The sequence below is a fragment of the Myotis lucifugus genome, unplaced genomic scaffold, assembly GCF_000147115.1.
Source record: "Myotis lucifugus unplaced genomic scaffold, Myoluc2.0 scaffold_255, whole genome shotgun sequence".
In the NCBI taxonomy this organism is placed as follows: domain Eukaryota; kingdom Metazoa; phylum Chordata; class Mammalia; order Chiroptera; family Vespertilionidae; genus Myotis; species Myotis lucifugus.
The window spans coordinates 227,275-238,634 of NW_005871303.1; the positions used below are offsets into that span (position 1 = coordinate 227,275).

An 11,360-nucleotide genomic window follows, 5' to 3' on the forward strand; every position below is an offset into this window, starting at 1 on the left:
GGCCCCCTGAGCCGGGGGCGGCGTGTGTCCTCCTGAGCTTGGCTGGGAGCCCAGGGAGCGTGGTTCTGGCTCCATCCCAATGGTCTGTCTCTTGAATTCCCGAAGGTCTCTGAGGCCTGCATCAGCGCACGGGCCCGGGGGGTGCAGACTGGACACTTCACTTGGCACCGGCCTGGTCCTTCCAGCCCTCTGACCTTGGCTGGTCATCCCCCTCTCTGAGCTGCAGTTTTGTCACCTGAGAGAGGGGGACCCAGCTCAGCTCTGTGTGGCACTCCTCCGGGGAGGACAGATGGGAGGACGGGACTGATGTCCTGCTCGCCACCAGCCGGGACTGCGGGCGGGCGAGGACGGTGCTTATTGGCTGCACGTAAACGTGGGAGACTGGCCTCGCTTTAGAGATGGTTTCATACAAGGTGGTCTCGGCAACCTGGAGTCAGAAATGATGTTCGCTTCTGTCCCCAGCCCCGTCTTCCCAGGAGGAACAGAGCACCCTTCCACGCCAGCCAGGTGCGTGGGCAGGACCCTTCAGCTGGGCCAGTGCCTCCGACGTAGGGGCGGATGGGGAGGAAGCCCCAGCCCGTCAGGTGCGTGGGCAGGACCCTGGGAGGCTGGTGGCCTTAGATGCTCCCCGGGTTTGGGGGGTGCACACGGCAGGTCCCGGGACCTCCCCGCAGGCAGGGCAGGCCTTGCAAAGGGACGAGCACCTGGGCTGAGACTGAATGGCTGAGTAGGAATTGGCCCTGCTTCCTCACTGCCCCCGACCATGAGCGCCCAGTGTGTGGCTGCGTGGCTGTGTGGCTCCGTGGCACCCCTTGGCGCTCCGTCTGGCTCTGTGCGGCTTCGGTGGCTCTGTGGGTGTGGCACAGAGCAGACTCAGGGCGTGGGCACAAACCCCGACTTACTCCAGCCCCGGGACGGAGCGCCCGCCGGCTGTCAGTGGGCCTGGCTGCGCCTGGACGTCAGCCAGTTCCGCCAAGGACGGCGGTGTCCCCAGGTGGGGCCTCGGCCGGACTCGGAGCTGAATGGCACCCACTCCGGTCGTGGGTTCACTTTTGCAGAACCACCCGGGAGGGGGGCAGAGTCAGAGCCGGTCTGAGCATGCAGGGTCAGGAGCGGCCCCGTCTGTCCCCGGCCCGGCCGGGGCTGCGCGCACGCCACTCCCTGGGAAACCTGCGGCCCCACACTGGGAAATGACAAACGACCAGAAAATCAATTTGTAATCTGATTGGAGGTTTTTGATTTCCTCTGATGAGTTTAAATTTCATTAAAAGCAACCTTATTCCCACATAAAAGGAGCCCTTGAAGGGTAAAGCGGGGGATTGTCTCACGGCGTCTAAAGCAGCGGACCCTTTGTGTGATTTATTCATGGCGTTAATTGTGAGGGCCAGCCCCGTGTCCGCCCGCAGCTGCGCCCTTATCGGCCGGCATCGGCGGGAGCGCCCAGCACAAGGACGCGCATTCAGAAGCCGCTCTTGGGCGTATTGACACTTCAGTTATCAACAACTCTTGTTATCATCTGTGGGGAGGGGGCTCTCGGTGAGGGGAGGAGGGTGCTCCAAACGGCTGCCCGCCGCCCGGCTGCCTTCTCCTAATTGTGTGTATTCTCTGCAAAGGCCGATCAGCGCAGCCTCTTGTCTTGATGAGAAATTGACATTTTCCGCAGCCTCGTTGGCGCGCAGGGCGCGGCGATAAGGCTGGAGTGGTTTCCGGGGGGCGCCTCTCCCCGCAGCCGCCCCGCTGCTCCCGGTGACCTGCCTGATGGGTATGGATTTCATGAGGTCTTTTTCAGCATTTGAACTATAAAAGGTGCAGAATGACACCACCCCTTATAGACAAAAGATAACCTTGCCCTTTGAATATATCGATTCTTTATTAACTGGGCTGTTTAATGCAATGAAATGAGGCATTAGATTGAAGCCCATTTCGAGTGCTTTGAATAATCTTTAAGAGCTTGAAAGACCTTAAAAGGCGGCCTGACAATAATTGGCACCCGCTCTAAGCGAGGGCACTTCTCGCTTCTGATTCGAAACACAAACATACAGTGGCTTCTATCTCCCCAGGAAGGACGCAGGGCCCTGGCCCCCATCCCAGGCTGGGCTCCTGCCCGAGAGCAGGGAGGCAGGTGAACTGCGTCCCCAGCCCCCTCCCCTCCTCGCATCTTGGGACGGAGCCTGGGGGAGGGGAGTGGGCAGGCAGCAGCTTTGTACCTGGAGCCCCTTTCCTTGCTGCCTCTTTAAGGCTGAAACAAATGCCGTCAAAGGAACCGACTGGCACCGGCAGGAGGAGGAGGGAGGCACAAGTTTCTTTATGTTTTGAGTAATTGTTTCCTGTTTTGCTCAGCAGAACAAGTAATTAAGGGGACATTTGTGAGCACTAATTTGGATCACACGTATGTGTATGTGTGAGAGCTGCGAGCCAAAACATGCAAAACCGCCTCTCATTGAGGAGGAGATGACAAACGCAGAATAAAATGGAACGGGGTGTGGAGAACTCGCCGGAGCTGAAATCGGCGTGTCAATTAGGACCTCGGCAGCTCTTGTTACCGTCGGCACCTTTGGCTACACCCACGTGCAGCCCACAGCGGCCAGGACAGTGGCCGGGGCCTGTCATGGCCTGGAGTCGGCGGGGGCACCATACCCTCACGTCAGACCTCAGGTCAGACCTCGGCTGGCGGCTGTATCTGGCGCCCTGCTGTCCGCCCGCCCTGCGCCCCACCCCCACCCTAAAGCTGATCCTTGCCCAGTGGAGCACGTGATGGGGACGCAAGGAGCATTTGCTCTGCCGGCCAAACCCTGCGGTTCAGAAGCAGCAGGGCTGGTGAGCGGTGACCACGCCCCCGTGAGCCTGGTGACGGTGCGTGTCCCTCAGTGCCCCTGGCCCGAGTCTGACCGTCACCCGCAGACGTCTGCGTGAAACACACAGGTGGGACCAGACCATCTGAGTAACTCACAATCTCTCTCCGCAGGCGGGATCGCTTTGTAGCAGGTTCTCCCACGAACCCTCCGTGTCGGCCGAGACAACGCTCTGGAACCCCAGGAACGCAAAGGACACCCCCAGGGTCCCTCGCGCGTGTGCATCCAGGTGGGCGTCTCAATAACCAAAACATAAAATTACCCAAAGTGAAATTCACAGACAAGAAATACTTTAATTAAATATTGTGTAAAATGAACATTTTTATACAGTTAAATATCTGAAAAAATGTACAGATAAAACAATTTCATTGTAGGGTCTCTAACAGTAACATCTACCATCGGGTGAAGCGCTCAGATTTGAGACGGTAAAGCGATGAGGGCGTTGTTGGCTAATGAACCTAAAACACACACCGAGCGGGGGTGAGGGCCCTGGCAGATGCCCCGACGGGCGTGCGGGAGCTCGTGTTTAGATCAAACCCTGACCGAAACCAAAGAAAACGGAGGCGATTTATTTCCAGAGTCACTTCTTGGGCTTCTCCGCGTAGCTAAGCCTTGTCAGCCGTCAGGGGGCCCACGTGGGACCCGCCGACGGCTGGGGACTTTCTGTCTGTTTACTTAGTCCCTTGAACGAACACTTTTCTAAGCTGTGCATTGTTTTACTTTTTGTCGTAAAGTTTTTTAAAAGCCCCTCCTTTCTGTTTTAAATTTGATTCCTGCTGCAGTTGGCAAAACGTCTGCTGTTCCGCCTGCGGATGCTGAACGCAAAGGGGAGAAAGCGCGGACCCTGGGGGTCTCGCCGCGGGTTTGGCACGCACAGGCGCGGGATGGGAAGGTCATTCCAGTTTAAAAAGTACAGACAGTGCTGCCGGGCCTGACCACACCGGGAACATCGTTCCAAAGGAACACGGGGCGTCGTGCCTCCCCCCGAAACCTCCCGGACCCGAGGAGAGCGTGGGAGGCGGCAGGAGGCGGCAGGATCGGATGCAGCGAGGGAGCCGGCAGGCCCCAGGTTTGTGCTTGAGTGTGTGTGTGTGTTAACACCGTACGTTTCCAAATGAGATCGGATTAACAGTTGTGGTGTACGCCTGCGATGAAATCGCACAAAGGATCTTTAAAGAAGTCCACTTTTAAGGCATCAGAGAAGTTCATGTGGCAGACATTTTTAATTAAAACATCAGAAGTAAATTTTATTTTAAACTTTAGGCCTCTGAATTTTTCCAGTAAACACAGTTCAGCTATGTGGCAAAAGTCATGGGTGGCAGCTAAAATGACTTTTTACATTCTACCAAAAAAAAATAATAATAAAATAAGGACACAGCCCCAAACGGTGTCCCCTCTGCACGGCCGTTCCACATGCACAGACTCTACTAGGACTTGTCACAGCCGGTGGCACCGTTTTGTTTTGACTATACAACAAACTTTTTTTTTGTTTTCAAAAGTATTTGTTCAGATAACTTAAAAATAATATAAAAATAAACAATGAATTTGACTTTTCCTCAAAATAAAAAAAAAGGATGGAAAGTCTAAATAATAGCAAATTACTTTTTAAGTACAAATGAAACGCAAGGACACGGATGCACTTTCACGAAACAGACGCGAGAGACAGTCTTGGCTTAACGCTCTCCCCGGCGTCGCAAACACTGGGCCGTGACCCAGAACCAACGCGGACGAGAAAAAGGAAAAACGATGGCGGGGAAAGCAATGTACAAAATCTCAACGATAAATACAATATTTATAATTGATATGTTACAAAAGAAAGTCCCTTAGCAACTGTAAGTGTTCATGGAAAAGTGTTGAATGAGACCATTTTATTCCTTATAGGACACATAAGGAATAAAACTTGGTGGGTTTTGTGGTGGTTGTTTTTTTCCTCTCTAAATAGTTAAGTGGATCTGAAAAAAATTCAAGACAAGTGTATAAATATTTAGCTACAACTTTGGCAAAATCACAAAAGTCTACAATTTTATAACCACATACAAAACACATCAGGGGAGAAGGATCTAGAAGTCAAAAGGACAATTTCTGGTACAAGAAACATGGACCTCACAGTAGCCTAAGAATGCAATCGTATACAGTACTAGCAAAAGTGGAAAAATGTCGCAGATCACGCTTGCTTAACAGGAAGCTCTAGCAGTGGGAGAATAGTTTAACCAACAGACAGTAGCATTTTTTTTTCTCTGTCAGTGTGCTTGTTGAAGGCAAGAGAATTCAATATCAAAGTTACAATTTCTAACTACAATAAGTTACAAAGTTTCATTTCATTAAGATGAAGGTAAGCAATGGTAAGCCCTCCCTCCCTCCCTGCCACCCCCAATTCGAATCATATAGTCATCCTCTCTTCCAGGTCGATGGCTCACACCTCCTTGGCCCCCTTGGTTCACCACAAAAAAATATTTCACATTATAGAGATACACAACCATTGTGACTCTAAGGATGAGGACAGAAAAATGTCCGCAGGCATTTTTCCTCAGTGTTTCATGAGCATCAAAATGGTGCATTCACAAAGTTTCTCCCAACACATAGCAAGTACTAGACACAGCCAAGACGGAGTCGGAAACTCTATACAAAATAGGTGTCGCTTTGTTCTCCTTGTTCTTCGGGACCGAGACATGTGAAAATGTGAGAAAAGTTCAGTCAGTAAAATGGAATCGTTCATGAAGAAGTAGGCTGTTTGCATGTCGGCTCTTAACAGTTTAAATAAAATCTTTAAACAACGTCTTTCGTAGCATTTCGACTGCTGCTGACGTATTTGAAGATACGGTCTCCACCAGCATGTCTCAATACACTCAACGTGTCCCCTGAAGTCCGTCCCGGGATGCTGGGTGCTGCGGAAGGTAAACAGAGGTCTCTCACATCGGCGGGACTACCAGCCCAGACATAGCTGCAAGAGAGGGAGGAGAGGGTTACGGGGGGCGGGGCGGGCGGGCGGGGCCGGCCTCCTCTCTGCTTTATTCCTCCGTGTCCTCGGGTCTGCATAACTCTCCATTAACCAGCCTTGGGCTCGGTTAAGGCCTGGGGGGACCTACTTCAGGGGATGGGGTGCACATGGGGACAGACCCTGCTCAAGCGCTCCTGTGGAAGGGGGGGGTCTCCGGCCTTTCCGGGGGGGAAGGCTGTGCTAGACACACTGCAGTGGCTTGTGTGTAGCGGACGGAGGCCCGGAATCCCCAGAGGCCACCTCTGCAGACAGAATGGACCAACCTGCTCTCTCTCCCTAGGTGAAGCCGGGACACGCCTCAGGCTCCCCTCTGCTGATTGCTGGGTATCGTAATGGTGAGTCGTGGGCCCCCAACATCAAAGCCACGGCGTGGCCCAGGGCCCCGGAGAGACGCAAGTCCCAGCTCGGCCTCGGGGAGTCCTCCTGTCTCCTCTCGGAAGGAGAGAGGAAACGGTGCCAAAAGGCCCAGGGCAGCGGGCGCCTTCCGGTGGACTCCTGGCACGAGTGTCATTTGAAATCTTTTAACTTTCGTGTTGTTTAATTTTTGTCAGAACAATGGTTCTCATTAATTTATGTATCGCACATTAATACATTTGTTCATGTAGTGATGCGAGCTTCAATTTCCCAGCTCATTAATTCCAACAATATTAATTTATCTCCGACTCACCGTTACAACTTTATGGAAGCCCCGCGTGTGTACACAGGGCTCACGTGACACCACCTCGCAAGGGGCCCAGCCCCGTGGGCGGCGGGCAGGCCAAGGCCCCGGCCTTGCGAGCAGCGCTGGGGCCTGGGCGTCCCTCTCACACACTGACAGGTGTTGTGAAGACAATTATTTCAAATCACTGATACCTTTCCAGGTCCTTTTTTGAGCATTAGTTCATCAAAGTGAAATATGCCACCGACTTCACAAAAGGGCCAGTTAGTCTTCTCCACGGGGACGTCCTCAGCACCCAGCAGAGAGCCTGGCACATAGTAGGCGCTCAGTAAATACTGGTGGAAGGGGTTCGTGTGTTTAAAGGAGTTACTGGATTGGATTTCACCGGGAGGAGCAGAGACCAAAGGTGTCTGAAAGAGGCCAGAGGGTGGCCCTGAATCTCAGTGCCTGGGGCCTCAGGGCACCCCAGAGCCACGGGCAAGTGGGCGCCCACGTGGCCCCGCCTGCCACGCGCAGCACAGGCCACTGCCCGGGGGACCCAGCCCTAGGCGGCGCTGGGGGCCTGCTTAGCGTGCCCCAGCTGTGAGCAGCTGTGTCCGGGCGGTGCCTCCCTCTGCCCTCGGGGCCAGCCCTTCTCTTTGAGTCTTTGGAGGAGACACTTAGAAACCAGCTCTGCCTGGCACAGCCCAGGCCCACTGCCCTCTGCAAGGACGGCCCGGCCGGGAGGGGATCTGGCCTGTTGGTCCAGGCTCAGGAGGGCAGGCTGATCTGAGATGGGCCCTGCAGGGGGCACGCTGACCCTCCACCAGGCCCTGGGGCTATGCCGCTGCCTCTGAATAAGGAGGCTGTGGCCGCGAGAGCTCCCGGCGGGGCCTGTGCCTGGCGGAGCCTGTGCCCAGCGGGGCCTGCGCCGGCTCTGGCAGCCGTGGCCCTGAAGGCCTGTGCACAGAAAGGGCCTGAACGCAGACCTGTTCCTGCCTCCTCAGGGGGCTCCCTTCCCTGAGCTGCACCAGGAGGACACAGGCTGTGTTGGGAGCTAAGGAATCTGGGTGTCATTTCTGAGGACCGGGCTGGGGTAGGGGCTCCTCGAGGGGGACCGCAGGGAGCATGCAATGGTGGGGGCGCTGCAAGGACTCCAAGAATGTGCAGAAGGAAGGGTGGGAGCTCCTGCTACCCAGGGACACACCCAGCATGGTCTCCACCCTGGCCTCGCGGCCCAGCCTGCCCTCGGGAGGCCCTGGGGACAGTCCTACCAGGGCTCCCGGAGCCCGCCCCGCCCGGCCCCAGGCGCGCACCGCCCTCACCTTGGAGTCCGTTCCCGTTGGCGCTGGTGCAGGAGGGAGGAGGAGAGGCTTGGGGCCGGACCACGGGCGCAAAGGCGCTCTTTTGTTTCACTGCAGAGATGACATTGGCAGGTGAGAATGAGAAAATGCCGTGGGCACTGCTACAGTTTGAAGGGAGGGTGACCGAAGAGGCTGCCATGGTGGGGCTGGACGGCACTACTGCAACAAAGCAAACACGGTCAGGACGCGCGGCGCCGTGCGGCACACGACACAGAGACTCGCGGGCCGCCGGGGACAGCGGGGCCAGGCACGTGTGCCAGTCTCCGCGTGGCCCCTCTCTGGACAACAGGCAAACGCTGTGTCGGACTCGATTCCAATTGGGCGGCCCCGTGTCATTCCGATTGGGTTTGGGTTTGGGTTTGGGTTTCCAATGCGATCGCATGGGGCCCGATTGAGGTCAATTTCCTGTCGCCAGGTGGGCGCCCAGCCTCCACAGCCACCCTTCCTCGTGTCCAGTAGCTCACATCACAGAACATCCAAGCAATGCACACATTTGACTTTGAGTGAAAATGAATCTGTGCGATGACGTGTGACAAAAACAGACACTTACTGCCGTAGGGAGAGTTAGCGGAGGAGCCATTAAGAAATCCAGGCGAGCCAGGGACCCCTAGATTGGCCATGGCGCCACTTCCATATCCATTCATGCTAGTGCTCACTGTGTTGTAATTGGACTGCTGGGGAGTACTGCTGGGGACGTAGCCTCGCGGGGACACGCTGCTTGTATTGCGACTGTAGCCGACTGTTAAAATCCCCCCCGCCCCCCCGGCCAAAAATAACATTATTATCAGGGAGAGACACTGGGGGGGTTTTCCCCTCAAATCTGTATCATATAGTAAACATTTCTCATCGACCTCCTGCGGTGCTGGTGCCCCCGCGCCCCTAGCAGCTCCGACAGCCTCGTCACGCCGACCCCTGGCTGCGCGTGTGGCCGCCAGGCCCGGCCTGTCCCTGCTGGCCTGGACGGCCTGAAGCGCGCTTCGATCTACCCGTCAGCCGCTTCCGGGTCTCGCTAGAAGCAATTACCAACAGCTCAGACTCCTGGTCGGGCCCCACGAGGTGAACCCGCGCCTCCGCAGACCCTCAAATGCCGTGGCTGACGAGGAGCGCTTGTCTGTGGCCAGGCGCCCCATAAAAGGCTGCGTGTGGGGGGTCACTTTTCCAGCTGCGGTTTCTGTGAGTGTGGGGAGGGGCCGGGAAAGGGCTCCCTCCCGCCACGGGGTGCACAGAAGCCCCACACAGCACAGCTGAGCTGCCTCTGGGGCGACTGCCTGCAGGATGTGTAAGAGGGGGCTGACGTGGGCCTGAAGAGCCGGCTCAGACAGCAGGGGCTGCACCCCACTGCCCGGGCCTGGGATGGGGGCGTGGTGGGGAACAGGCACTTCTTTACACTTGATCATGACAGACTGAGAAACCAAATCCCACCCACGCAGCATATCTGAGGAGAGCCCCGCCGACTGACCCATCCCAGCTACCCTGTGGCTCACCCTAGACTCAGGGAAGCCAAGTGGCTTCCAGATAAATTCAAGGAAACGTCTAGCAAATAGCATACCCTGAGTGCAAGCTGACACGGCTGCTACGGGGGTCCTAGGGCCTCTGTTCTCTGCATGGCGCTTGTGGGCAGAGCCGCAGAGGACCGGGCGCTGCCCACGCCCCGCGGGACTGGGGACAGGCCAGCTGTGGCCAACTCTCAACCGCCCCCAGCAGGGTCCGGGAAGGGGTCCGCCCTGCGCGGCCACCTACCTTGGTCGTTGGCTTGCGATGTCTCGGACACGTTCACGGCCAGCTGGCTGCTGAAGGAGTTCACGCCCATCATGCCCGTGTGCGCGGGGGTGTTGCCCAGCGTGGGGATCTGATTGTGGTTGCGAGGGACGCTGTACAACGCCTCCGCGATGTCAGCCGCCCGCTTCAGGATGATCTCCTGGCCAGGAGGGGAGCCCGTCACCGGAGGCCAGGCTCGGGGGGTGGGCCGCCCCCCAGTGCCCGGTCTGCGTGAAGCCGGCAGGCCCCTGGGAGGGCAGCCCCAGCCCCCGCCCCGCCCACCGCACCTCCCTGGGGAAAAGGATGGTGGTGGGCCACCGTCCCTGGGGCAGACTGACAACTGCCTTTTCAATGGGGCAAGGAATTCCCTTAGGAGGGTCGTTTAGGGCGCTTCTGGGACGGCATGTCTATATTCCACACCTGCAGCCCAAAGGCCCCCGCAGGGCACACCGGGGCAGAGCAGGGGCACATCCCCAGAGGCCCTGTGCTACGAGTCCCGGCAGCACCCACAGTCCACCAGCCCGAGCCCACTGGGTGGATGCCAAGGAGCTTCTGTTCCTGTGGCAAGTCCTGCTCTGGTCCCTGGCCCTGACCTGCCATCTCCTGCTTGAACAGTTAGCGTGAGGGCACAGACACGCCGGGAAGGCTGCCCCACTCCCGCCTTGTGGTCAGTGGCTGTGCCCAGGCCCGCTGGCTGTTCACGGGCCCCGGCCACCCTGGGAAGGAGGTGTGTCCTCCGCCACCGCCTACCTGGTTGTTGTGGGGCATCCCGTATAAGGCTTCCACCAGGTCGGCCGCCCTCTTGAGCAAAACTTCCTGAAAGAAGAGAAAAGCGGTGACCACTGGAGGAACGGAGTGCGCCCCCCGAGAAAGTGGTAAATTCAGTTACGCTGTAGGCGGGAGACCCCGATAACCCCCAGGCAACCCCGTCCTGCCTGCCCTGCCACGGAGGAAGGCAGAGAGGGCCATGGGGGTTTTCAAAGTTTGCCCGGAGCCCCAGCCGAAGTCACCGGCCTCACCATGGGCGCCTGTGGCAGGGGCTGCGGGCGGCCAGGGGTGCCAAGGGCCCGTCCGTGCCTGCGGCTTAATGACGGCGTCTTGTGGGTATTAAACAAACACACGGCACAGCCATGAAAGGCCCGGGCGCGGCGTCTGCCTGTTAATTCCGAGCACTTTAGTGGTGAAGAACAATAAGTAATTTTCCATATCTTAATTAAACTGGCACAGCCCGCAAAGACAACATCTCGCCCCTAATTCACGCCCCAAATTTGCAAGTGAGTTCAGTGCTTATGCCTCTTTATTTTGAACAATAAAGTGAATTAACTCGGGTTAATCTAGTTCTTTCATAATGACGTTAAGAAATTTTTCAATTAACCTCTTTGACTGCAAGTTGTAAAGGACTTCCTAAATGCCTCCGCATCCGGAGCGCGGCGCCCGGGGTCTTATCCGCGTGTGCACGCCTCCCGCCCTTTGCGATTGCGCGGATTAATCCAGAGTTTAGTTAATTTTGAATACAAATGGGGACTTACATTTTAACTGTCTCTACCTGGAGCTGTAATAAAATGGAGCTGAGTTTTTAATAGGCCAAGGCCACGCCCAAACCCGACCCCGACCACTAGGGCGGGTGGGGAAAGGTGCCAGCTCAGAGATGAAGAGCAACTTCCGGGGGGGAGGGGGGGCGCAGGTGCCTCCTCCAGGACCCAGACCTGGTCTGGCCAGCTCAGCTAATTCCCCCTCTGGTGTGCAAATCC

The 11,360-nt window shown here is 56.7% G+C and overlaps 1 protein-coding gene across 8 annotated transcripts in view; it reads right to left on the minus strand.

Annotated features, from left to right (window-relative positions):
• Positions 1-3,125: 3,125 nt before the first annotated feature.
• EBF3 (early B cell factor 3) overlaps positions 3,126-11,360 on the minus strand; it is a 118,088-nt gene continuing 109,853 nt past the window's right edge. The window contains exons 10-15 of one of the 8 annotated variants that reach the window (XM_023762644.1): positions 10,360-10,425; positions 9,592-9,769; positions 8,402-8,590; positions 7,813-7,902; positions 6,703-6,815; positions 3,126-5,793 (exon numbers count right to left, since the gene is read on the minus strand). In XM_023762644.1, the coding sequence (XP_023618412.1) occupies positions 5,776-5,793; positions 6,703-6,815; positions 7,813-7,902; positions 8,402-8,590; positions 9,592-9,769; positions 10,360-10,425 (654 nt within the window). In that variant the 3' untranslated portion in view covers positions 3,126-5,775. Of the gene's footprint in view, positions 5,794-6,702; positions 6,816-7,812; positions 8,011-8,401; positions 8,591-9,591; positions 9,770-10,359; positions 10,426-11,360 lie in introns of all 8 variants that reach the window. The other 7 variants (XM_023762643.1, XM_023762642.1, XM_023762649.1 and 4 more) reach the window with 7 other exon arrangements.